The sequence below is a fragment of the Chaetodon trifascialis genome, chromosome 1 (assembly GCF_039877785.1).
Source record: "Chaetodon trifascialis isolate fChaTrf1 chromosome 1, fChaTrf1.hap1, whole genome shotgun sequence".
NCBI lineage: Eukaryota > Metazoa > Chordata > Actinopteri > Chaetodontiformes > Chaetodontidae > Chaetodon > Chaetodon trifascialis.
This window is the reverse complement of record NC_092056.1, coordinates 570449-596672: the sequence shown is the minus strand read 5'-3', so window position 1 is coordinate 596672 and position 26224 is coordinate 570449. Positions and strand designations below refer to the sequence as shown.

General features: G+C 50.2%; 1 protein-coding gene across 1 annotated transcript in view; it reads left to right on the top strand.

The window, feature by feature from the left end:
* The window catches only part of fhod1 (formin homology 2 domain containing 1), a 37037-nt gene that overhangs the window by 2954 nt on the left and 7859 nt on the right, over positions 1 to 26224 (top strand). Inside the window, exons 2-18 of the mRNA XM_070968093.1 lie at positions 3073 to 3179; positions 4525 to 4589; positions 15562 to 15629; positions 15754 to 15859; positions 16975 to 17069; positions 17357 to 17468; positions 17797 to 17891; positions 18443 to 18586; positions 18819 to 19210; positions 20663 to 20770; positions 21170 to 21256; positions 21755 to 21781; positions 22266 to 22316; positions 24610 to 24767; positions 24959 to 25015; positions 25829 to 25981; positions 26070 to 26224. The exon at positions 26070 to 26224 is cut by the window's right edge and continues 15 nt beyond it. Of these exons, the coding sequence (XP_070824194.1) occupies positions 3073 to 3179; positions 4525 to 4589; positions 15562 to 15629; positions 15754 to 15859; positions 16975 to 17069; positions 17357 to 17468; positions 17797 to 17891; positions 18443 to 18586; positions 18819 to 19210; positions 20663 to 20770; positions 21170 to 21256; positions 21755 to 21781; positions 22266 to 22316; positions 24610 to 24767; positions 24959 to 25015; positions 25829 to 25981; positions 26070 to 26224 (1980 nt within the window). The remainder of the gene's footprint in view (positions 1 to 3072; positions 3180 to 4524; positions 4590 to 15561; positions 15630 to 15753; positions 15860 to 16974; positions 17070 to 17356; positions 17469 to 17796; positions 17892 to 18442; positions 18587 to 18818; positions 19211 to 20662; positions 20771 to 21169; positions 21257 to 21754; positions 21782 to 22265; positions 22317 to 24609; positions 24768 to 24958; positions 25016 to 25828; positions 25982 to 26069) is intronic.

Below are 26224 nucleotides of genomic sequence, written 5' to 3'. Positions count from 1 at the left end.
GGAAGCAGGGGGAAACTGCTAGCCTAGCTCATCAACTCAAATGAAGTGCAAACTTTCACTGTGGAGGACACCTGTGATCCTGGTGGACCTGCTGAGCAGCAATGGAAGCAGGCTATGCTAACAGCAGCTAGCAGGCATCTGCTACCTTCAGTGTCCTCATGTAAAAACGTTTTTTTGACGCTTCAAAGCTGTTTTCAGTTTCACCTGAGTTCATTTCAGCACTGACTGACTGACTGACTGACTGACTGACTGACTGACTGACTGAACGACTGACTGACTGACTGACTGACCGACTGACTGACTGACTGACTGACTGACTGACTGAACGACTGACTGACTGACTGACTGACTGACTGACTGACTGACTGAACGACTGACTGACTGGCTGACTGACTGACTGAACGACTGGCTGGCTGAACGACTGACTGAACGACTGACTGACTGACTGACTGACTGACTGACTGACTGACTGACTGAACAACTGACTGACTGACTGACTGACCGACCGACTGACTGACTGACTGACTGACTGACTGACTGACTGACTGAACGACTGACTGACTGGCTGACTGACTGACTGAACGACTGGCTGGCTGAACGACTGACTGAACGACTGACTGACTGACTGACTGACTGACTGACTGACTGACTGACTGAACAACTGACTGACTGACTGACTGACTGACTGACTGACTGAACGACTGACTGACTGACTGACTGACTGACTGAACGACTGGCTGGCTGAACGACTGACTGACTAAACGACTGAACGACTGGCTGGCTGACTGACTGACTGACTGGCTGACTGACTGACTGACTGACTGAACGACTGGCTGGCTGAACGACTGACTGACTAAACGACTGAACGACTGGCTGGCTGAACGACTGAACGACTGACTGACTGACTGACTGACTGGCTGACTGACTGACTGACTGAACGACTGGCTGGCTGAACGACTGACTGACTAAACGACTGAACGACTGGCTGGCTGAACGACTGACTGACTAAACGACTGAATGACGGACTGACTGACTGACTGACTGAACGACTGACTGAACGACTGGCTGGCTGAACTACTGACGGACTGACTGACTGACTGACTGAACGACTGACTGGCTGAATGACTGGCTGAACGACTGGCTGACTGACTGGCTGAACGACTGACTGGCTGAACGACTGACTGGCTGAACGACTGACTGGCGAAACGACTGACTGACTGAACGACTGACTGACTAAACGACTAAACGACTGGCTGAACGACTGACTGGCTGAACGACTGACTGACTAAACGACTGACTGACTGACTGGCTGAACGACTGACTGACTGAACGACTGACTGACTGGCTGAACGACTGGCTGACTGACTGACTGAACGACTGACTGAACGACTGACTGACTGACTGAACGACTGACTGGCTGAACGACTGACTAACTGACTGGCTGAACGACTGACTGACTGACTGGCTGAACGACTGGCTGACTGACTGACTGACTGACTGAACGACTGACTGACTGAACGACTGACTGGCTGAACGACTGACTGACTGACTGACTGACTGACTGGCTGAACGACTGACTGACTGACTGGCTGAACGACTGACTGACTGAACGACTGACTGACTGACTGGCTGAACGACTGGCTGACTGACTGACTGACTGACTGACTGACTGACTGACTGACTGACTGACTGACTGCCTGAACGACTGACTGACTGACTGACTGACTGACTGACTGACTGACTGAACGACTGGCTGACTGACTGGCTGAACGATTGGCTGACTGAACGACTGACTGACTGACTGACTGGCTGAACGACTGACTGACTGAACGACTGACTGACTGACTGACTGACTGACTGACTGACTGACTGGCTGAACGACTGACTGACTGAACGACTGACTGACTGACTGGCTGAACGATTGGCTGGCTGACTGACTGACTGACTGGCTGAACGACTGACTGACTGACTGGCTGAACGACTGGCTGACTGACTGACTGACTGACTGACTGACTGACTGACTGACTGGATGAATGACTGACTGACTGACTGACTGACTGACTGACTGACTGACTGACTGACTGACTGAACGACTGACTGACTGACTGGCTGAACGACTGGCTGACTGACTGACTGACTGACTGACTGACTGACTGACTGACTGGATGAACGACTGACTGACTGACTGACTGAACGACTGACTGACTGACTGGCTGAACGACTGGCTGACTGACTGACTGACTGACTGACTGACTGACTGAACGACTGACTGGCTGAACGACTGACTGACTGACTGGCTGAACGACTGGCTGACTGACTGACTGACTGACTGACTGACTGACTGACTGACTGACTGACTGAACGACTGACTGGCTGAACGACTGACTGACTGACTGGCTGAACGACTGACTGGCTGAACGACTGACTGACTGACTGGCTGAACGACTGACTGGCTGAACGACTGACAGGCTGGCTGGCTGCTGCTGCGTCACAGAGGAATGTGGCTCTGCTGGTTCAGCGGTTCGTCTGTGACCTGATTGTTTTCTGACCTGGATTCAGTTTCGTACCTGACGCTGACTCACGGTTCAACCTGCAGACCTGCAGGACGTAAACACAGAAGATCCCTGACAGATGTCCACATTCACAGACGCTGATGTGTGTGTTCACATACAAGGCGTCTGACTCTGGTTAACACGTCGCTCAGTTCACAGCAGAAGAAAAAGACACTCAACGACAAAAAACTAAAGACTGAACAAGAAGTCAAAAATCTGAACTAAACAAGATGAAATGAGGCGTAAACGGTGCTCAGGTGAGCTGAAAGAGGAGCTTTGACCAATAAACGTCACAGGCGATCAGAACAGATGACGGAACACCTGCAGGACTCCATCATGAAGGCAGAAGAACAGACAGACAGTGAACGCACCGCCGGACCAGTTATTGATTCCTGACTTTAGACAAACCGATCGATCGACCGATTGTTCAGATGGATCAGTTTACCCTGAGACAGAACTGTCAGCTGAGCTGTCTCTCTGTCTAACTGTCTGTCTCTGTCTGTCTCTGTCTGTCTCTCAGTTGGAGGAGTGCACCCTTCAGTTGTCTCCTAATGGAAACTATCTGGACCTGGACTCGTCTCTGGCTGAGCAGAGGGACGAGCTGGAGAGCTTCTATGAAGACGTGACGTAAGACTTTTACCTCCTCTGGCCCTCCTGTCATGGCCGCACAGTGTCATAAGATAAGATAAGATAAGATAAGATAAGATAAGATAAGATGAGGCCAGTGAACGTGTCTGTGAAAAGATCTTATGGTTGGAAACAAAATTATAATAACAACAATAATAATAATTGTTGTTGTTGTTGTTATCATGGAGTAATAATAACTGATGAGCTCATCCTGATCAGGTAAGCTGATCATGTGATCACCTCACCTGATTCAGCAGGTGTGAATCTTCACATTTGTGTTTGTTGTAAACATCAAATTATTTATAATGTCAACAACAGGAAACATGAGACAAACAGTCTGTCCTGAGGTCAGCTGCACGTCCAGTGGAGACGCTGGTTGGTTCAGTGTCAGAGCGTGCGCGCACACACACACACACACACACACACACACACACACACACACACACACACACACACACATTACTGCTGCGAAGACTACAAAAAGTCTCAAAGTTCCTTTTTTAGCCTAAAACTAACAAAAACTCATTTCCCCAGTTTCTCTCTCTGTGTCTCTGTCTCCCCCTGTCTCTGTCCCTTTGTCTGTGTCTCTCCCTCTCCCTCTCCCTCTCTCTCTCTGTCCCTCTCCATGTCTCTGTCTCTGTTTGTCTCTGTCCCTCTCCCTCTCTCTCTCTCGCTCTCTCTCTCTGTCCCTCTCCATGTCTCTGTCTCTGTTTGTCTCTGTCCCTCTCCCTCTCTTTCTCTCTGTCTTTCTCCCTCCCTCTCCCTCTCTCTCTCTCTCTCTCTCTCCCCCTCTCTGTCTGTCTGTCTGTCTGTCTGTCTCCGTCTGTCTCTCTCTCATTCTTTCCATTCCTCCATGCTGTCGTTCTTTCCACACTCTAATCCCAGCAGCAGGCTGCAGTCTGCTCGTGTAGTGTTATGTGGAAACTGTTCTGGGATCAGGTCTCAGCAGCTCCAGTCCTGTGGACCTGCTGTCCCTCAGACAGAAGACGGCGTGCTGAGGTTCAGCAACCGTCCAGCAGGGAGACGTTCATGCTGGACATGTGGTCGTGTCCGGTGTTTGAGCCAATGGCTGCAGGCCGCAGACTGTTCTGTCATTAAGCTCGTTAATGTGAAACTAATTAAGACATTCAGCATCTTCTTCAAAGATCAAAGCGTTCGATTTGATGTAATCATCGTCATCATCAGCGTCATCGTCGTCATCAGCATCATCTGTCGTCATTGTCATCATCATCATCATCATCAGCATCAGCAGCTCAGTTGAGCTGAAGTTTCTGTCACTGTTCTCACGTGTCTGTCTCTCTGTCTGTCTCTCTGTCTGTCTCTCTGTCTGTCTCTCTGTCCACAGAAAAGGGAAGAAGCCCATTGTGATCCTGAGGACTCAGCTCTCCGTTCGTGTTCACTCCATCCTGGGTAATTACCTCCTGCTCCTCCTTCTCTCCCTCTCTTCCTCCCTCCCTCTTCCCCCTCTCCCCCTCACTCCTCCTCCCTCCTCTCCTCTCCTCTCCTCCTCCCTCCCTCTCTCTCCTCCTCCTCCTCTCCCCTCCCCCTGCTCCTCCCTCACTTCTCCTCCTTCCTCTCCTTCCCTCTGTCTCCTCCTCCTTCTCCTCTCCCTCCCTCCCCCCTCTCCTCCTCTCCCCCTCCTCCTCTCCCTCCCTGTCTCCCTCCCCCTCCTCCTCTCCTCCCCCTTTCTCCTCTCCCCCTCCTCTCCTCCTCTCCCTCTCCTCCCTCTCCTCCTTTTCCTCCTCCTCCCCCTCTCCCTTCCTTCCTCTCCTCCTCCCTCCCTCCCTCCTCCTCCTCCTCTCCCCTCCCCCTGCTCCTCCCTCACTCCTCCTCCTTCCTCTCCTTCCCTCTGTCTCCTCCTCCTCCTCCTCTCCCTCCCTCTCCTCCTCCTCTCCTCTCCCTCTCCCTCCCTCTCCTCCTCTCCCCCTCCTCCTCTCCCTCCCTGCCCCCCCCCGCTGCAGCAGTGATGACTCAGGGGAAACTTGTTGAGTCTCCACACTCTCACCACGCTGACGTGTTGCTCAGCTGGGAGGATTTCCTCTCGCAGATCTTCTGCGGGTGGAAAGTTTCATTTTTGATGACTGTTGAGTTCAGACTTCAGCACGTTCTCCTCTTCGGAGCTCCTGATGTTCCAGCCTCGTGTCCACAGTGGTTCCAAAGGTCTCCACTAAAGCTCCACTTAGCTTCATTTATAAGACTTTAGCCTGTGAGTTCTTCCTGTTCCTGCGTGTCTTTTTGGCCACAGTGGGCTTCCATAGAACGCATCAGACCGCTTCCAGAGAAGACGAAGTTCGACGTGTTTCTTGTTGGTCTCGCCTGGACCTGCAGCAGCGCAGCAGCAGCAGGAGGAGGAGGAGCAGCTGCCGCCGCTCTCTGACTGATGAGGAAGTGGACGTCCTGTTGTTCTGAGTCATGTGTTTGTCATCAGCTTTGTGATGAACGTCGCTGCAGTCATCTTCAGAGTTCAGTCCTCGTGGTTGTTCGTCATGATATTGAAGTCATCTTGTGTCACTGATGGTGACGTTCGGCTGACTGGGGATCAGTTTTCAGTGTCTTCAGCTGCACTGATTCCATCATCCTGATTGTCCATGTCGGTGCTTTGGTTTGTTCTGTAGATGAGAGATCTGCTTCCTGTCAGTCCGTCCTGCAGAGGAGTCCCCCTCCTGTTGCTCCTCCTGAGCCTCCTTCTGTTGTGCTCTCCATTAAAGGAGATTTTGGGGAGGCTCTCGGACAGAGGAGCTCGTTAGCTGCACTCGTCGTGGAGCGTTGTGATTTTGGACAGTGTGAATAAAGTTGTCTCATCTTTTGAATGCAGCTGGAAACTTTGACCATCGTGTCATCATTGCTGCCACGCAGACGCTCGTCCTCAGTGGCGTCTGCTGCTCCTCGTTGATGATTGGCTCCTGGACCATGTGACCGCTGTGTGAAGTCCTTGGTCCAGGCGATGTTGTTCCGTGTCAGGTGGAAAGCGGTCCAGGCTGACCTGTGGCTGACCTGTGGCTGACCTGTGGCTGACCTCTGGTCCTCATCAGTCCCCTGCAGCCTGCTCACCGTGTCAGAATGAGCAGACCTCAGGTCAGCTCTTATCTCTCCTCTGGGCCGCTGCCTGTGTTTGTGTTGGTTTCCAGCAGCGCTCCTCCTCTGACTGTTTGCTGGTCTGTTCTGATCCCCGCAGACCAAACCTCCACTCTGGTTTCAGGGTTTTTATTTTCAGCCTTGGCCTTTTTTAACCTTATCTGAGCCGGTTTGGTTCCTGTTGTGTTCGCGGCAGCCGGACTCTGAAAGCCCGAGAGGCTTCAGTTTTTCATGACTTCTGTTTTCTTGAAGGATTTTAAAACAATGCTGCAAAGCTTTCAGGCAGGGACGAGTTCAACTCTTAAACCAGTTGTTTAGAGTGTGTGTGTGTGTGTGTGTGTGTGTGTGTGTGTGTGTGTGTGTGTGTGTGTGTGTGTGTGTGTGTGTGTGTGTGTGTGTGTGTGTGTGTGTGTGTGTGTGTGTGTGTGTGTGTGTGTGTGTGTGTGTGTGTGTGTGTGTGTGTGTGTGAGAGACATGGTCTGGTGGGTCTGAGGGTTTCTTCAGGTTCAGTCACACCAGCAGCTTCAAATTGCTCCTTGACCAATAGCATACTGTCCTGACGTTTCTGACCTCTGATTGGATGGAGAGTCCAAAATGGAGGAAACTTCCGTAGCTTGTTAGCTGTGTGTTGCCGTGCTGTTTTATTGAAGCTTGAAGTTTTATAAACTTGTCCCAGCAGAGGCCTGGTTCACACACCATCAGCAGACTGAAGGACGTCACGCTGATACAGCTTTTAATAAACTGGAGCAGCTAAGCTAAGCTAAGCTAAGCTAAGATAACTCTGTGACAGCTTCAAGAACGTTTTGTGGAACAAAATGAAAACAAAGAGTTCAGAAGAAGAAACCAAACCTTAGCGAAAACAGGGAGAAGCTAATGTGTTAGCATGTTAGCTGTGCAGCTTCATCAGGCCACCCTGTGACCCATCTCTTCATCAGTAAGGATCAAAATTTCACCAGGAGACGCAGAACAACTTCCTGTTGTGACAGAACAAACACACGATTCAGTTCACCGTCAGATGAGACAAACTGCAGCAGAAGCTCGGCCTGCTGAGCCGGCAGGAAGGTGGTTTTTGTCGTTTGGCTGCTGTCGTATTTTTAGACTGAGCGTGACAGTTCCTGAAGATATAATCATCACCATCACCCCATGATTAAACATCCATAAATCCACTTAGGAATCACAAATATGACTTCTGACTGCAGAACTCCCCCGAGACTCTTCATGTTTTTCACTCTCACAGTGATCAGTGGCTAACAGGAGGCGCTAACAAGAGGGCTAACAGCAGGTGCTAACTGGAGCTGCTAACAGCAGGCGCTAACTGGAGCTGCTAACAGCAGCTGCTAACAGGGGGCCGCTAACAGGAGGGCTAACAGCAGGCGCTAACAGGAGGGCTAACAGCAGGCGCTAACAGGAGGGCTAACAGCAGGCGCTAACTGGAGCTGCTAACAGGAGGTGCTAACAGGGACTGCTAACAGCAGCTGCTAACAGGGGCCGCTAACAGGAGGGCTAACAGCAGGCACTAACAGGAGGGCTAACAGCAGGCACTAACAGGAGGGCTAACAGCAGGCACTAACAGGAGGGCTAACAGCAGGCGCTAACAGGAGCTGCTAACAGGAGGGCTAACAGCAGGCGCTAACAGGAGGGCTAACAGGAGCTGCTAACAGGAGGGTTGCAGTGATCGTCTTCAGTGTGGCTGTCGGAGTTTGATCGTCAGAGAAGTGAACAGATCAGGATCTTGGCAGAACGAGTTCAGACCTGCACAGAAACACAGCTGCGCTCACAACGACTGCGTTCAGTTGTCAGTACTGCAGTGAAGTGTTGGACCTCCTGATCGCTGATCTGGTCTTGGAGTCTTTGCTCTCGTCTGACTTGGAGGCTTCACCCTCTGAGAGCAGTCAATGTCATGTGAACGCTTTCCTGGGAAACTCTGGCAGAGTTCGTCCTCCCCGGCGCTGCCTGCCATCACCCCACCCATCCTGCTCTGGAGGGGATTTCCCAGCATGCTTCCTCCTCCAGGCTGGGAGCTCAGAGTCAGACCTGCCTCCTCCCCCGCTGCCTCCCCCGCTGCCTCCCCCGCTGGCCTCACGAACCGGATGAACACTGTCTCCTTCTTGCTCAAAGGACGTGCAGGTGAAGCTCGTCCACGCAGGTGAGACGGACAGACAGCCAGAGTGTAAGGACAGGACACAGATGAGAGCAGAGGACGTCATGGTCTGTCCTCACAAACCGTTTCATGCTCCTGTTCATGAATCATGTTGCTTCATGTCCTGATCTCCACTGGAACACTGACAGCTGCTTCATGACGCCTTCAGGGGATCCTGCTCGACTCGTTCAGTCAGAAACTCCTGCAGGTTGGACACAAATCCCCACAGCAGGGTCAGGTAGACCAGGTCTCTTCCAGTCTGGCCCAGACTGGACCAGGTTTTTGGTTGTCAGGACTCTGATCTGAAGTCAGATCCAGTTGCTGGTTTTGTTGGATCAGGACTCATGCTGGTGACTGATGACATCACTTGTTTGTTGTTTTATTGACATGATTGGTTTTTACTGATGATGTCATCAACAGCATCATCCAACCAGAACGTCCAGAAGGTTTGTCTCCGCTCAGATGTTTGACCTCCAGCATCTCAGCGAGCTACACTGGTACAAACAGGAAATACCACGCTAAGTTTATCTGGGTCACTTCCTGTCCTTGCAGGACAAACATGAACCCTTCCCGCTCCCCCCCCGTCCCTCTGTCTCTCTGTCTGTCTCTGGATCTTGAATCTGATTGACTGAGCTTGTTTGTCTCCACTGTTTGAAATGGACGTCCAGCAGTCGTCTTCACAAACACTTCGTCCCGGCGTCGTCTCAGAGGATGAGCTGAGCTTCCACCCAGATGATTATTTCTGGGCCACTTTATTAGGTACGCCTGTGTAATTACAGTCCAGCACCTCTGCCATAAAGAGTCTCAGAGGTCATGATGTCCAGTTTTCATCGTCCAAAACACTTTTCATTTAGCGCTCGCTGTTCAAAACCTGAAAGCTGAGCTGACCGATGAGCTCCACGAAGATCAGATTTACCGTCTGCCTGACTGGACCTGAATGCAACATGAGTCCTTTGCCCTTCACGTACACAAACAGTTACTCCAGTCTATGTGTGGGAGTGCGGTCAGGAGAGAGGAATTTCACACACACACACACACACGCACACGCACACGCACACGCACAAACCATCATAAAACAGTTACTGCTCTTTATAATCCAGTGAAACTGTGGCTGGCTGGCAGCCATGTTGGGTCAAAGTTGGATGATATGACTCACCGTCCTCATAGACTGATGGACGGATGGACGGACGGACAGACTGAGAGGTGGACGCCATCGTCCAGAACAGTCCAGAGACTCACACAGTGTTATGAAATGGATGTTTGTGCTCTGAGCGATGGCAGACCAGCTCTCTGACCCAGATGATGTCATAGTGATGTCATCGGGGTCATCTCAGTGCAGTCTGTGCAGACGTGGCTGTGGTGGACAGCGCTGCCCAGGTGCATTATGGGAAACGTAGTCCTGTGGACTCTGGAGGAGTAAACAAATGATATTTATAGCTTCCTGCTCAGAAACATCAGACACCTGGCATCAGGTCCAAAGAGAGCTCCGCAGTGATTGGTTCACAGGCCGTCCTGTTTCGGCCAGTCAGACGAGCCGCTTCCTGCTGTGAGAGGCAGAGTCTGAGGTGATGTTGGTCAGTCCAAGGCCTGGTCTGGATCAAGATCCTGAACCTCAGCAGCTGTTGGGTGTCCATGGACACGTCTGTCTTGATGACATGTCAACTTCAGTCCAAATGTCTCCATCTACCACACGTGTCCAACACGTTCACCCGTGAGGTTTCCTGCAGCGCCACCTTCAGGACAAACTCTCATCTGAGATCCTGGTTGAGAGACCAGGTTTCAGCTTTCCAGGACGTGTCACATCACAATCATTCTGCTAACTGCAGGGGACGTTGATGTCCTCCAGGCGTCTCACAAATGACAAACGACTTCATGTTGTGAGTCCAGTGAGGCAGGCTGCAGGGGTTCGTGTTAAGATGGGACGTCTACAGGACGTCTGTCCTCACGGGTCCTGAACACCAGCCTGTCCCCCGTCGCTCTGCTTGACGGGGGACAGGCTGACGCTCTGCCTTCAGGTGTCTCTGTCTGTCTGTGCTGCTTCAGAGCTGATGATCCATCCTCTCTGCGCCCCCACTGAGCTCAGGACAGATGCATCATGGGAGATGAGGCAACGATGGTGATGGTGACATCCAGAAGCACCATCATCATCATCATCCTCCTCCTCATCGTCCTCATCGTCCAGTCAGAGGTTTCAGTGTTTAATTTTGTCTCGTTTGCTGTTGAACCTGCGGGATTCTTCCTCCTCGTGTTAGCTTCTGAGTCAGCGAACGTCGTCCTCTTCCTGTCTTTGTGTGGACCTTTGTCTGCTTTTTCTTCCCTCGTCCGTGTCTTACAGGCTGTGTGTGTGTGTGTGTGTGTGTGTGTGTGTGTGTGTGTGTGTGTGTGTGTGTGTGTGTGTGTGTGTGTGTGTGTGTGTGTGTGTGTGTGTGTGTGTGTGTGTGTGTGTGTGTGTGGCCTGTGGATCAGTCTTAATGGTGTGTTCCAGTCGGCTGCTCACGGTTAGCGGTTAGCAGTTAGCGGTTAGCGGTTAGCGGTTAGCAGTTGCAGTTAGCTGTGCAGGTGCGGCAGGATAAACGTTGTGTTTGTGGTCGGCGTCGTGGTTCTGAGGCTCTGAGCTCAGGGTCAAATATAAAGACGTGCTCGCTGTACGCTGCTGTTAGAGGCTGCAGACCTTTACGTCCTGATGAGACGTCCACGTCCACGTGTTCCTGTCCACCAATGTGTTGGCTGCTTGTTGAACAGAACAGAAGTGATGGCGTGAACGCTGAGCGCGTGAACAGCAGCTGCTCTGCCTCTGCGGCGGAGCTCTGACCTCATCTCTTTATTTTTACTCGAGTGAATCAGTGCTTCAGCTTCTGTGGTGAAATATTTTGGGACGGAGCGTTTCCTTCAGCTCCAGCTGTTGGAGGCAGACAGACGCTGCTTTGTGATTGGTGTGAAGCTCTCCATGAGCCGCGGGCTGCTGAGCGTCCTCTCTGAGCGTCCTCTCTGAGCGTCCTCTCTGAGCGTCCTCTCTGAGCTTTATTTAACTCCTCGTTAACGCAGACAAAGGTTGTGTCTGCTGACCGCAGCTCAGCCGGGATCCACCTCTCCTGTGCTGCCACACTCAAACTGCTGCTCTGTAATCTGCCTCGCGCTCGCTTTAGTCATCTGTCATTGGTCCCATCCGTCCCACGTCTCCCATCGAGCACGTTGTCAAACCTCTGGATTCCTCCTGAGACAAACTTTCTGCTGCAGTGTGTCGGGATGAGTTTGGATGAGTGTGGCTGGACTGGAGCTGCAGACATGTTGAATGTTTCCACAGACAGACGTGGAGTCTGTGGTTTGAATGTTCGCTCAGTGGAAACATGATAACAGTGTATTTATGTGATGCTGTCAGACAGAAAACTGCTGAAGACAAAACAGGAAACGAGGCCATGAAGGCCGAAAAACTTGTCAAAGCAACTCAATATCTCACACTTCTGTGTGTTTTCGTCCACCTGATGTCTTTGTCCTCCTCTGGTCCGACCACAGACAGACCTGAACCTGAGAGCTCAGCTGCGGCGGAGGGTCGACTCGCTAACGTTAGCGCTGCTACAGATACTGCGAGGCGTTCATGGTCCCCTCTGAAAACGTCTCACAGCAGCCTCACCTGAAAAACAAACCTCTGCTCACACTGAAGGCTTCGTGCGGCCTTTCACACCGAGGTGGAAAGTCCTCGTTTAGACGATCCAGAGGGAGTCCACGTGGACCTCTCTGTCTGTCTGTGTGCAGATTTATCGACTGGATCAGCTGAAAATGTCTCGTCCTCCTGTGAGATGTTTGCCGGCTGACTGCAGGCTGTGAAAGTGTTGATCACAGCTTCGTAATAACGGCCTGTCGCTGTGAAGAGACGCTGCAACAACAGCAGCACTTTTGGGTTTTTTGGTATTTTGACTGAGAACTCAAAAATAGGTCCTGGTTGTGGATCAGTGGAGCGGCTCTTTACCCCTGCAGGGTTTGTGTCCTCATGGACTCAGGGGACAGATGCTGAGTCGGCAGCCTCTCTCTTGTGCTCACACGTGAATTTACAGGAGGACGACATCAAAGGCTGAGACGCGTCTTCCTGTTTAGTCCTCAGTAAACACTGAGTCCAGCTCAGTCATACAGCTGTCTGCACTTTGGACACACTGGCTGAGAGACGTTTGAACGTCTGAGCTGAAGTGATGTCTGCGTCTCTTCAGACTTCCTGTGTCTTCACACAGATGTCCTGAGTGTCACAAACACAAAGAATCGTCCTGCTCTTCAAGTCTTTGTCCTCCAGCTGCTTCACGTGTGTTTGGTCTTCCTCACTCTTCATCCTCTGTCGTGACTCTGTCCCACACAAACATCCCAGCAAGACTCTGTGCGTGCATGCGTGCGTGCGTGTGTGTGTTCAGAGGTCGTCAGCCAGTAATGGTATGATAATTGATGTCAACAAGGCTCTCAGCCAATCAAAATGTTGATCTGTTATATAATTGCATCACACACACACACACACACACACACACACACACTCTCTCTCTAATAAACACTGAACCGTTATCGTGTTGATGTAATGCTGAGTACGTGCTCATGGCCTCATGAGAGCAAAGACGTTGCAGAGGAGTTTCTGATCAGTCCGCCTCTCGTTCTAAATCAATGCTTTACATTTATGACCTGTGGTCCACCTGTGGTCCACCTGTGGTCCACCTGTGGTCCACCTGTGGTCCACCTGTGGTCCACCTGTGGTCCACCTGTGGTCCACCTGTGGTCCACCTGTGTCTGGAGAGGACAGCAGACTCTGCAGTGTGGTATTAGTACTCTCTCTGAAGTACAGGAGTTGAATGCGTCCTCTCCTGGTCAGGTTACCTGAGGTCACAGCTGGTAACCAGTTGACATTAAAGGTTTGCTGGACGTTCGTTTCCAGTACATTCTGGAATCTGACCAGTAAACCCATCTCCTCGACCCGTAGAGTTCTGACGTCCCATAATTCTAGTGGGGAGAGTGGCGTGTGTGCCCAGCTGTTGGTTTGAGTCCATTCATACTCAACAGGATGTGATGTATTCTTTGTGTTGCCATGACTTCCTGCGGTTCCTGACTGACTGTTTGTTTGTGTTTCAGATCCTCTTTTTTTCTAACACGCTGTGTAAAGATGTACACTTCTTCTTCTCTGTCTGTTATTGGACGTCCTGTTGGTGTTAGCAGTGTTAGCTGTGTGAGCTGTTTTAGCATAGTTAACAGTGTTAGCTGTGTTATTGGTGTTAGCGATGTTAGCAGTGTTAGCTGTGTTAGCTATGTGAGCAGTGTTAGTGGTGTTAGGGGTTTTAGCAGTGTTGGCTGTGTTAGCTATGTGAGCTATGTGAGCAGTGTTAGTAGTTTTAGCTGTGCTAGCTCTTTTAGCGGTGTTAGCAGTGTTAGCTGTGTTATTGGTGTTAGTAGTGTTAGCTGTTTTAGTGGTGTTCGCTGTGTTAGCTATTTGTTGTTTTAGGAGTGTTAACTGTTTTAGCAGTGTTAGCAGCTTTAGCTGTGTTAGCAGCGTTTGCCTTTTTATTGGTGTTAGCTGTTTTGGAAGTGTTAGGTGTGTTAGCAGCGTTAGCTGTTTTAGCTGTGTTAGCAGCGTTAGCTGTTTTAGCTGTGTTAGCAGCATTAGCCTTTTTATTGGTGTTAGCTGTTTTGGAAGTGTTAGGTGCGTTAGCAGCGTTAGCTGTTTTAGCTGTGTTAGCAGCGTTAGCTGTTTTAGTTGTGTTAGCAGTGTTAGCTGTTTTAGCTGTGTTAGCAGCGTTAGCTGTTTTAGTTGTGTTAGCAGCGTTAGCTGTTTTAGCTGCGTTAGTAGCATTAGCAGGTTTAGCTGTGTTGGCAGCATTAGCCTTTTTATTGGTGTTAGCTGTTTTGGAAGTGTTAGGTGTGTTAGCAGCGTTAGCTGTTTTAGCTGTGTTAGCAGCATTAGCCTTTTTATTGGTGTTAGCTGTTTTGGAAGTGTTAGGTGTGTTAGCAGCGTTAGCTGTTTTAGCTGTGTTAGCAGCGTTAGCTGTTTTAGTTGTGTTAGCAGCGTTAGCTGTTTTAGCTGTGTTAGCAGCGTTAGCTGTTTTAGTTGTGTTAGCAGCGTTAGCTGTTTTAGCTGCGTTAGCAGCATTAGCTGGTTTAGCTGTGTTAGCAGCGTTAGCCTTTTTATTGGTGTTAGCTGTTTTGGAAGTATTAGGTGTGTTAGCAGCGTTAGCTGTTTTAGCTGTGTTAGTAGCGTTAGCTGTTTTAACTGTGTTAGCAGCATTAGCCTTTTTATTGGTGATAGCTGTTTTGGAAGTGTTAGGTGTGTTAGCAGCGTTAGCTGTTTTAGTTGTGTTAGCAGCGTTAGCTGTTTTAGCTGCGTTAGCAGCATTAGCTGGTTTAGCTCTGTTAGCAGCGTTAGCCTTTTTATTGGTGTTAGCTGTTTTGGAAGTATTAGGTGTGTTAGCAGCGTTAGCTGTTTTAGCTGTGTTAGTAGCGTTAGCTGTTTTAGCTGTGTTAGCAGCGTTAGCTGTTTTAGCTGTGTTAGCAGCGTTAGCTGTTTTAGTTGTGTTAGCAGCGTTAGCTGTTTTAGCTGTGTTAGCAGCGTTAGCTGTTTTAGCTGTGTTAGCAGCGTTAGCTGTTTTAGTTGTGTTAGCAGTGTTAGCTGTTTTAGCTGTGTTAGCAGCGTTGGCCTTTTTCTGTCTGTGCCTTTTCTGTGTGGAGTTTTGGTTCTTCTGGTCTTCCTGGTTGAATTCTGTCCTCGTCTCTATGAACTCATTTAAAATCATTTCCTCTGAAACACAGAATGAGTCGGGGTCCTGATCTGTGAGAGAAACAAACAGGAAATAGTTTCACCCCCCCCAACAAAAGAAGCCTCTCCTTGTTTAAAGACTTCCTCTTTGGGCTTCGTTCAGCTCCAGGCTGTCGATTGCTCAGAATATTTAGTACTTCTGTGTATTTAATGCTGTGTTTATGTTTCTGTGATATGAACGATCCTGCTGAGAGCACATTCAGTGAAGAAGACTCTGTGGACCTGCAGCTACAGACCGATGCTGCTCCAACAGACAGCTGATGGATGGTCATTGATCGGCTTCAGCTGATGTCACATGTTCACCTACAGAAGCGACGCTCGGCGGCGGACAGTGAGTCCATGACGGTTACCGTAAAGTGACTTCCTGTGTTTCTTCTTCTTGTGTGTTTCAGAGAAGCTGTATAACTCTCAGGGTCCAGAGCTCCGGCGCTCTCTCTTCTCTCTCAAGCAGCTGTTCCAGGTAAACGCTGAACCACGCTCTGTGAACACAGGCCAGAATCCAGAATCCAGAATCCAGACAGGAAGAACTGGTCCCGTACGGTGTTCAGACTCTGACAGATGTCTCTTCTGTCTTTTGTCTGCAGGATGATAAAGACCTGGTTCCAGAGTTCGTGGCCTCTGAAGGTTTGACGTGTTTCATCAAAGTTGGAGCAGAAGCTGACCACAACTACCAGAACTACATCCTGAGAGGTGAGACTCCACCTGGGTCCAGTCCGTCTCTGGGTGTCAAACTGACGTCCTGCAGTCCGTCTCTGGGTGTCACACTGATGTCCTGCAGTCCGTCTCTCTGGGTGTCACACTGACGTCCTGCAGTCCGTCTCTGGGTGTCACACTGATGTCCTGCAGTCCGTCTCTCTGGGTGTCACACTGACGTCCTGCAGTCCGTCTCTGGGTGTCACACTGACGTCCTGCAGTCCGTCTCTGGGTGTCACACTGATGTCCTGCAGTCCGTCTCTGGGTGTCACAATGATGTCCTGCAGTCCGTCTCTCTGGGTGTCACACTGACGTCCTGCAGTCCGTCTCTGGGTGTCACACTGATGTCCTGCAGTCCGTCTCTCTGGGTGTCACACTGACGTCCTGCAGTCCATCTCTCTGGGTGTCACACTGACGTCCTGCAGTCCGTCTCTCTGGGTGTCACACTGACGTCCTGCAGTCCGTCTCTGGGTGTCACAATGATGTCCTGCAGTCCGTCTCTCTGGGTGTCACACTGACGTCCTGCAGTCCGTCTCTGGGTGTCACACTGATGTCCTGCAGTCCGTCTCTCTGGGTGTCACACTGACGTCCTGCAGTCCATCTCTCTGGGTGTCACACTGACGTCCTGCAGTCCATCTCTCTGGGTGTCACACTGACGTCCTGCAGTCCGTCTCTCTGGGTGTCACACTGACGTCCTGCAGCCTGTGAAGAGGTCGTAGTTTTACTTCCTGTTCAGGACTTCCATCCTTCTAGTCATCAGCACAGAAACCTGAATCAGTCCTTCGACATCGTCCAAGATAAGATCTGACCTGAGATCAGGGACGCGTACAAAAACCCTTTCATTTCAGCTAGCCCACAGTGGAGATCCACAGTCCTGAGAGCTGATCTGAGACCAGCAGAGCCTCGTCAGTCAGACATCAGCAGCAGCTCAGTGTGATGGAAACTCAGAGCTTCACTCCAGCAACAAACCCACAGAGAGCTGAGTCAGCTGAGCAGGACAGACTGCTGGAGCTGCCTGTGGAAACCTGGAGGCAGTGCTGACCTGTCTGTCTGTCTCTGTCTCTCTCTGTCTGTCTGTCTCTGACTGTCTCTGTCTGTCTGTGTGTCCTCAGCTCTCAGTCAGATCATGCTGTTTGTGGACGGTATGAACGGGGTGATAAACCACAATGAGACGGTTCAGTGGCTCTACACTCTGACAGGAAGTCTGGTGAGTCTTCAGAACATTCAGCAGCAGAAGATCTGATTCACCTCTGATCGATCAGATCAGATTAGATCAGGGTTTGATTGGTCAGCGTTGCATTGCTGGTTTGTTTGAATATCAGAGGTCCAGATTATCTTCAGCTCTGCTCAGAATGGACAGTACAAGATTTTAGGACAAACTTTCCGTTTCCTATTTTGATGAGATGAGTCAGTGATAGAGGAGGTTGAACCGTCAGAGCAGAGCTGTGGGGCCACCTGGTGGACAGACGCTGAACATCTGTCTGTCTCTCTCAGTCTCGCCTGGTGGTGAAGACGTCTCTGAAGCTGCTCATCGTCTTTGTTGAATATTCAGAGTCCAACAGTCCTCTGCTCATCAATGCTGTTAACACAGTGGACGGGAAAAGAGGTACACACACACACACACACACACACACACACACACACACACACACACACACAGTTGGTTTTATCAGTTAATCAGTCAGTTATGTTCTCGATTAATCAAAGAATGCGTTTATGGATTATGAAGACTGAACGTCAGACCTGCTCTGATGCATCACAACCAAAACTGTCTGTTTCATCAGTTTGTCCAAGGTGACGTCTTGAACTTCCTCAAACGTTTGAAACGTGTGTGTGTGTGTGTGTGTGTGTGTGTGTGTGTGTGTGTGTGTGTGTGTGTGTGTGTGTGTGTGTGTGTGTGTGTGTGTGCGTGTGGGTGCTTGTGTGTTTTGTAGGTGAGAAGCCGTGGAGTTACCTGATGGAAGTTTTGGAGGAGCGAAACGGCTCCGACACAGAACTCCTCATGTTCGCAATGACGCTCATCAACAAGGTAAACTAACGGTCAGCAAGGTAAACAGTCAACAATGTCAATAAATAGTCAACAATGTAAACAATCAACTCTGTAAACAGTCAACAATGTAAACAAACAGCCAACAATGTCAATAAATAGTCAACAATGTAAATAAACAGTCAACACTGTAAGCAAACAGTCAACAATGTAAACAATCAACTCTGTAAATAGTCAACAATGTAAACAAGCAATCAACAGGGTAAACAGTCAGCAATGTCAATAAATAGTCAACAATGTAAACAATCAACTCTGTAAATAAACATTCAACAATGTAAACAGTCGCCAACAATGTCAATAAATAGTCAACAATGTAAATAAACAGTCAACAAGGTAAACACATGTGAAGTCACTCCTCTTAGGTAGAACCTGTCACTGGTGTGAACTGTGAGTTATCAATGTATATCACAACATGAGTTCACTTTAGTGTGTGTGTGTGTGTGTGTGTGTGTGTGTGTGTGCGTGTGCGTGTGCGTGTGCGTGTGCGTGTGCGTGTGCGTGTGCGTGTGCGTGCGTGCGTGCGTGTGTGTCAGACTCTAGCAGTGCTGCCTGACCAGGACTCGTTCTACGATGTGACAGACAGTCTGGAGCAGCTGGGGATGGAGACCATCATGCAAAAGCACATGAACAACAAGGGGACAGAGCCGGACCTCCGAGCGCAGTTCACCATATATGAGGTAACAAGAGGTCACAGTGTGAGGAGAAACCACGGTAACGGCAACAACAACAAGAACAACAACAACCACAGTAACTGTAGAAACAGCAGCAGCCTGTGGAGATGAACAGCACAGTTTGAGTGAAGTAATGACCTGGAAAATGTGTGTGTGTGTGCGTGTGTGCGTGCGTGCGTGTGTGCGTGCGTGCGTGTGTGCGTGTGTGCGTGCGTGCGTGTGTGCGTGCGTGCTGCAGACGGCTCTGAAGTACGAGGACGGTGAGATAGACGACTCCTCTCACATCCGTAAGGAGAGAAGAAAGATGGCCGCTGGTGAGCAGGAGGTACGAAAGAGCCGCCGCTCGTCCAGCCAGAACCTCCCCGACCTCCTGTCCTCCTCTGCAGGCAACTCCCCCTCGGCGTCTGCCACACCCCTCGCCTTCCTCCCGCCCTCCCCCGCCATCTCCTCTGCCTCCTCCCCCAGCCCCACGGCGAGTATCGGCAGCAGGGCCTCATCCCCGCTGACCTCTGACCCCTGCAGCCCCACCTCCAGTCCGTCCGGATCCCACAGAGGGTCTCCTCTGCCCCCCCCCGCAGCCTCCAACGGTACTGTGGCCGCAGAGCAGGACGCAAAGACGCCGTCCAGCCCGTAAGTTCGTCGTGTTCATGCAGCTGTGGGTTGATTATGGACCAGAATCATAATTTAATCCACCTGAATTCACCTGGACCACACAATTAAATGCAGGACAAAGGCCGTCCTGAACCAAAGAAAACAATCAGTTTTAACAGCTTTGACATCATGACATCGTGTTTCTGCATCTTTAGTTTGATTTCACCTGAAAAATTCCTCCGCTGCTGTGTCAGGTGACCATGCTGCACAGGTGATCTATAGATAGTCATAAAATGCTGGCGAAGATAGCTTACGATGTTAACTTGCGATGCTAACTGATTATGTCAGCTGGTGAAGTTCAATGGTTATGTTAGCTTATTATGCTAGCTTATGATGCTAGCTAACTGATGATGTTAGGTGGTGGTGTTAGCTTACGATGCTAGCTTCTCTGTTTTTTCCTTGTAGCTCTGATTTGAAAGGTGCTTTGTAACAAAGTTTACGTATGAACTGCTGTTATTGGTCAGTCGAATGGAACCAGACATTCAGTGATGGTGGCTGGATGCTGAGCGGGACATGATGTCCTCATGAAGCAGATACTTGTAGATATAATCAGTATTCGTTCAGAACCTTCTCTGCAGGACCAGGTTGTCTCTGAGAACCTTTGTAACATGTTAAAATGAGGAAGCGAGCAGAGGAACCTTCTTCTGGACTCCGTCAGCAGTGTCGCCCTCTGCAGCTGCTCCGAGTTTACCAAGTTTAGTCCGGTGGAGGGACGGGGGATGGGGGAGGGACGGGGGAAGCAGCGTGTTTTATTTGGAAACAGCTGCTCTGAGTTCAAGCAGCAGGAATGTTGGTCCTCCGCCGCACATGAACAACGTCTCTGCTCATGTTTGTCTCACAGCTGGCATCTCGTCCACAGAGGCTCGTTTAAGGGCACAGTTCAGCTCAGGCCTCTGGAGGCTTCAGCGTGTCGTTACAACAGAGCTCAGTCTGGAAGCTTCCATCCAATCAGAATCCATTCAGGTCCTGCAGTGAGCCTGTGAGGTTCAGTTTTCAGAGTCTGAACGCTGATCCATCAGAGACACAAGATCTGAGTGTGAAGTGATGAAAACTCTGAAAATCAGTAATCGATGAGCTGATCAGCAGAACATGAATCATTTTCAGCGTCTCGTCCTCCGTTCTTACGTTTAACATGTAGAACATAGAACGTGTGTTTTTGAGTGTTTGGTGCCTTTGGGTCGTCTGAAACACTTCAGGGATGATTTCTCTCTGTCTGCTGATGTTTTATTGATCGATCGATCGATCGACAGAGAATGATTCACCTGTCGGATTCAGACTGGGGTCTCTGCATGTCTGTCTGGGATCTGGTTCTGGTTCTGTTCTTGTTTCGGGTGACTTGGTGTGGATTTATTGTCTCTGATGTCTTCCTCTCCGTCTCCGTCTCTGTCTCTGTCTGTCTCTCTTCATGCTGTGCGGTGTCTTGACCACTAGGAGTCGCTCTTTCCTCAGCCACCACATGTCGGCTCTGGGCCTGAGCAGGAAGTCCAGGCTCTTCTCCAAAACCAGCTCCATCTCTGAGGAGCCCTCAGCCGCCTGCAGGTCTGTACCATCGAGGCTGACCTCAGAGCAGCCCACAGCCCCTCTGCCTGCTCCTGGTGCTGCCCCCCCATCGATCACACTGATCGATCACGCTGATCGATCACATATTGATGAAATGGACCTTTAATGTTCTTGTTTTCATGAATTCTGCTGTAAAACAAACACACAGACCAATCAGGCTCTGAGGCGTTGACCTGTGACCTTTGACCTCCTCTGTTGTGAATTTTACACAAGAGTTAACACACACACACACACACACACGCACACACACACGCACACGCACACACACACACACACACACAGGAATGAACTGGCAGAAAACTGTTTGGAAGCTGAAGTCCTTACTGTGTGTGTGTGTGTGTGTGTGTGTGTGTGTGTGTGTGTGTGTGTGTGTTGCAGCTCCTCTTCCTCAGACCTCTCTCACCAGTCGTCCCAGTTGAACCCGGAGCCACCCAGTAACAAGACGGAGACTAAAACTGGTTTTAAGTAAGTGAAGCAGATGAACTGGGCTGTACTGGGATGTGTGGTCACCATGGTAACGTAGCTACAGCAACAGATGTTGATCTTCATGTAAACCTGGTGAAACTGGTTTGACTGGTGTCCACCACAGTTCCCAGTTGAATCAGCTGGTTTCATCTGCAGTCAGTCTGAAGAGTTTGTCTCAAATCATCTTTAGTCTGAGTCTCCATCTCTGTCCGTCTCTCTGTCTCCTCATTGTGTGTCTCTCTCTGTCTCTGTCTCTCTCTTTCTCTCTCTGTCTCTCTCTCTGTGTCTCTGTCTCTCTGTCTCCTCATTGTGTGTCTCTCTCTGTCTTTGTCCGTCTCTCTGTCTCCTCATTGTGTGTCTCTCTCTGTCTCTCTCTGTCTTTGTCCGTCTCTCTGTCTCCTCATTGTGTCTTTTTAATATCTGCTCTAATCTTTCTCTTTTTCTTTCCTCCTCCAAAATTCCTCCCCACTCGTCTTTTCTCTTCCTGTCCTCCCCCAGCTATGGGGAGGATGACCTGGTATTCTGGTGAGTATACGTCTCCTCCTTGTCCTCCTTCTCCTCCTGTGTGTGTGTGTGTGTGTGTGTGTGTGTGTGTGTGTGTGTGTGTGTGTGTGTGTGTGTGTGTGTGTGTGTGTGTGTGTGTGTGTGTGTGTGTGTGTGTGTGTGTGTGTGTGTGTGTGTGTGTGTGTGTTGGCTCCGGGGATTCTCCAGACTGTGTGTCATGTTGTCCAGTTGGGTGTTGTTGCCATGGTGATTATGGTTTGGGAGGTGTCCTGGTGTCCACCGTCTCAGGTGCAGGTGAGATCTGGTCTGATTAAAACCAGCTGCTGGTCTTTGTGTGTCCATCGCTGCTGTTGGACCGTCTTTCTTTGACCTGGACATTTTAAAGCGTCTCTCTGTTTGTAAGATAAATTGTCCTCTGTGGACTGGAGACCGTGAACCTGAGACCTGCTTCAGGTCTGGTCTCCGTGTGTCTCAGCGTGTCTCAGCTCTGTCTCTGTCTCTGCAGCTCAGAGGACTGTAATGTAAATCTGGACAAACCAGTTCTGAGGAAGTTTCAGTAAGTACAGCTGCAGCCCCACTGCATGCTGGGAGCTGGAGGGAGGAGCCGGGCTCTGCTGCTTCTGCCGGACCGCGAGTGTGTGTGTGTGTGTGTGTGTGTGTGTGTGTGTGTGTGTGTGTGTGTGTGTGTGTGTGTGTGTGTGTGTTGCTGGTGGCTCTGGTCTTCTGTTTGCTGGGTGGAGTCTAATCGCTGGTGTTGGAGCTGGTCTGGTTTTTGGTTTGCAGTGAAGACCAGGTTCAGGCTTTGGTTCATCCTGATTGAAGTGATCTTAATGTCTGTCTCTCAGTTGTCCCCCAGTTGTCTCATTTGTCTCTGTGTTGTCTTTCAGTTGTCTCTCTGTCTCTCTATTGTCTCTCAGGTGTCTCTCAGTTGTCTCTCAGTCTGTCTCTCTGTTGACTTTCAGTTGTCTCTGTTGTCTCTGTTGTCTCTCAATTGTCTCTCAGTCTCTCTGTTGTTTCTCAGCTGTCTTTCAGTTGTCTCAGTTGTCTCTCTGTTGTCTCTGTTGTCCCTCAGTTGTCTCTCAGCTGTGTCTCAGTTGTCTCAGTTGTCTCTCTGTTGTCTCTCAGCTGTCTCAGTTGTCTCTCTGTTGTCTCTCAGCTGTCTCTCAGTTGTCCCTCAGTTGTCTCTCAGTTGTCTCAGTTGTCTCTCTGTTGTCTCTCTTGTCCCAGTTGTCTCTCTGTTGTCTCTGTTGTCCCTCAGTTGTCTCTCTGTCTCTCAGTTGTCTCTCAGTCTCTCTGTTGTCTCTGTTGTCTCTGTTGTCTCAGTTGTCTCTCAGCTGTCTCTCAGTTGTCTCTGTTGTCCCTCAGTTGTCTCTCTGTTGTCTCTCAGTCTCTTTGTTGTCTCAGTTGTCTCTCAATTGTCTCAGTTGTCTCTCTGTTGTCTCTAAGTCTCTCTGTTGTCTCAGTTGTCTCTCAGCTGACTCTCAGTTGTCTCTGTTGTCCCTCAGTTGTCTCTGTTGTCTCTCAGTTGTCTCTCAGTTGTCTCAGTTGTCTCTCTGTTGTCTCTCAGTCTCTCTGTTGTCTCAGTTGTCTCTCAGTTGTCCCTCAGTTGTCTCTCTGTTGTCTCTCAGTTGTCTCTCAGCTGTCTTTCAGTTGTCTCTGTTGTCCCTCAGTTGTCTCTCTGTTGTCTCTCAGTCTCTCTGTTGTCTCAGTTGTCTCTCAATTGTCTCAGTTGTCTCTCTGTTGTCTCTGTTGTCCCTCAGTTGTCTCTCTGTTGTCTCTCTGTTGTCTCTCTGTTGTCTCTAAGTCTCTCTGTTGTCTCAGTTGTCTCTCAGCTGTCTCTCAGTTGTCTCTGTTGTCTCTCTGTTGTCTCTCAGTTGTCTCTCAGTTGTCTCAGTTGTCTCTCTGTTGTCTCTCCGTCTCTCTGTTGTCTCAGTTGTCTCTCTGTTGTCCCTCAGTTGTCTCTCTGTTGTCTCTCTGTTGTCTCTCTGTTGTCTCTCAGTCTCTCTGTTGTCTCAGTTGTCTCTCAGCTGTCTTTCAGTTGTCTCTGTTGTCCCTCAGTTGTCTCTCTGTTGTCTCTCAGTTGTCTCTCAGTTGTCTCAGTTGTCTCTCAGTCTCTCTGTTGTCTCAGTTGTCTCTCTGTTGTCTCTCAGTTGTCTCAGTTGTCTCTCAGTCTCTCTGTTGTCTCAGTTGTCTCTCAGTTGTCTCAGTTGTCTCTCTGTTGTCTCTCAGCTGTCTCTCAGTTGTCTCAGTTGTCTCTCTGTTGTCTCTGTTGGCTCAGTTGTCTCTCAGCTGTCTCTCAGTTGTTTCAGTTGTCTCTCAGTTGTGTCTCTGTTGTCTCTCAATTGTCTCAGTTGTCTCTCTGTTGTCTCTCAGTTGTCTCAGTTGTCTCTCTGTTGTCTCTCTGTTGTCTCTGTTGTCTCTCAGCTGTCTCAGTTGTCTCTCAGTCTGTCTGCCTGTCTCTGTGTTCTGTGTTTCTTCTCGTCAGTAAGTCTCGTGTTCAGACGTGTTGTCCCGCCTCTCAGTACTGACTCACTTCCTGTCTGCGGCTCATTGGTTCGTGCTGGAGGTGTTTGAAAAGCTGCTCGCTGTAGAGGAAGTAGAACTCTTCTTGGGACTATTTTCAGCGGCGGATGAATCCACATTTGGTGCTGCCGTGAGCGTTTGTGGTATTTGGATCAAATTTATTGATGAGAAGGAAAATGGAGACGCCTCACGATTATTGATGATCAATGCAGTAATCAGTGGATTCAGGTGAAGGTGACGGCTGTTTGATCTGAGGGCACCTGAAGCATTCTGCGGCGTGCCGGCCATGTTGTCTCTGTCTCACCTGCTTTCCTGCCCCCCCGCAGAGGTACCTTCCTGCGCAACCTGGCGGCCGCGCAATGGGAGAAGAAGAGGAGGAGTAAACACCTGAGCCAGGGTGGGCTGGCCTCCTCTGATGATGTCACAACCCCGAACCTGCAGCCTGCAGAGGAGAGCGGCGGCGTCCTACCTGGAGAGCCATCAGGTGAGAACACATGACGGTCACGCAGCGTTCACAGGGCGGTCACACGGCGCTCACACGGTGGTCACATGTTGTCGAGTCTGAAATGAAAGCTTAGCTGTGATTGGTTCAGGCTGTCAGGAAACAGGAAGCACAAACACCTTTTAAAGCATCACGCCACCTTTTCATCACGTGTGTCCTTCTCTTGTCTGCAGGCTCCGCCTCCACCGGCTTGGACACAAACGGACCCTCAGACCCCCAAACCGACCCCAGTAAGAGACTCCAGTTACCCACAATGCCCTGCTGCCTGCCTGCTTGTTCACCTGTTGGTCCAGGTCCACATGACCTGCATCAAACACACAGTAACATCCACCCTCACATGATGGTGCAGAGTCAGTGCGGTCTGATCCTCTGAGTGTCCAGAGATACACACACACACACACACACACACACACACAGACACACACACACACACACACACACACACACACACACACACACAGACACACACACACACACACACACACACACACAGGTGTGAGGAAAGTGTTCAGGACAAAGCTGCTTCCTCTGAACTCCAGTCTAATGCTGTGGTGATGGTACTCCACCTGGTGGAGGTGAGGTGTAACTGCAGCGCTCCATCATCCATCATCCATCAGGGTCAGTAACAGAGGACAGGCTGACTGCAGTCCTCAGCTGTCAGTGGACAGGATGACGTCTCTGTTGCAGTGTCCTCATGAACCTGCTCAGAGACACTTTCACTGAGGACCAGAGACATGAGGCGACCTGCTGCTGTGGACGCCACGTGAATAAAACAATAATCAATTTACAACTAATCAGATTAATCAATCAAAAGACCAAGTTCAATAATGAATAATTAGTCACAGATTGAATATATACGTACATTATATATCTATACATGTATATGTGCGCACGTCTCCAAGCTTTGTCCTGCTTTGGTGTGTCTCTGTCCTTCTACTCAGCTCCAGAAACATTTCCACAGTGTTCTGAATCAGCTGGTGCTTTTAATCTGAAAGGTGTTTGTCAGACTTCCTGTCACCATGTGAACGTCTGTGTGTCTGCAGCGGCGTTGGTGCAGCGGCAGTGCAGCACTCTGTCCAACGACACAAAGTTCGTCCTGGACATGCTCTACTTCAAGACCTCCACCATGGCGCCCGTGAGCCCGACGGCCGCCACTGCTCCCGACACCACCGAAGAAGAAGGGAGCTTCCTGCCCGGTGAGAGCGCAGGTGTACAGTTTTCACATTCAAGCCTTCAAACACAGTCAGGACGGTGAAGTGAAGACGTCTGTCTGCCTCCTCTCAGGTGGAGATCTGGGCGGGCGGGGTCGTGTGTTGGAGCGTCTGTCCAGCATCAGGGCGCGCTCGGTCGAGCCTTCCTGCCCCAGCGAGAGCAGCGCCTCCCGCAGGGCGGAGCTGGAGGGGCTGGAGGGCTCCGCCCAGGCGGCGCTGGCCCGGCTG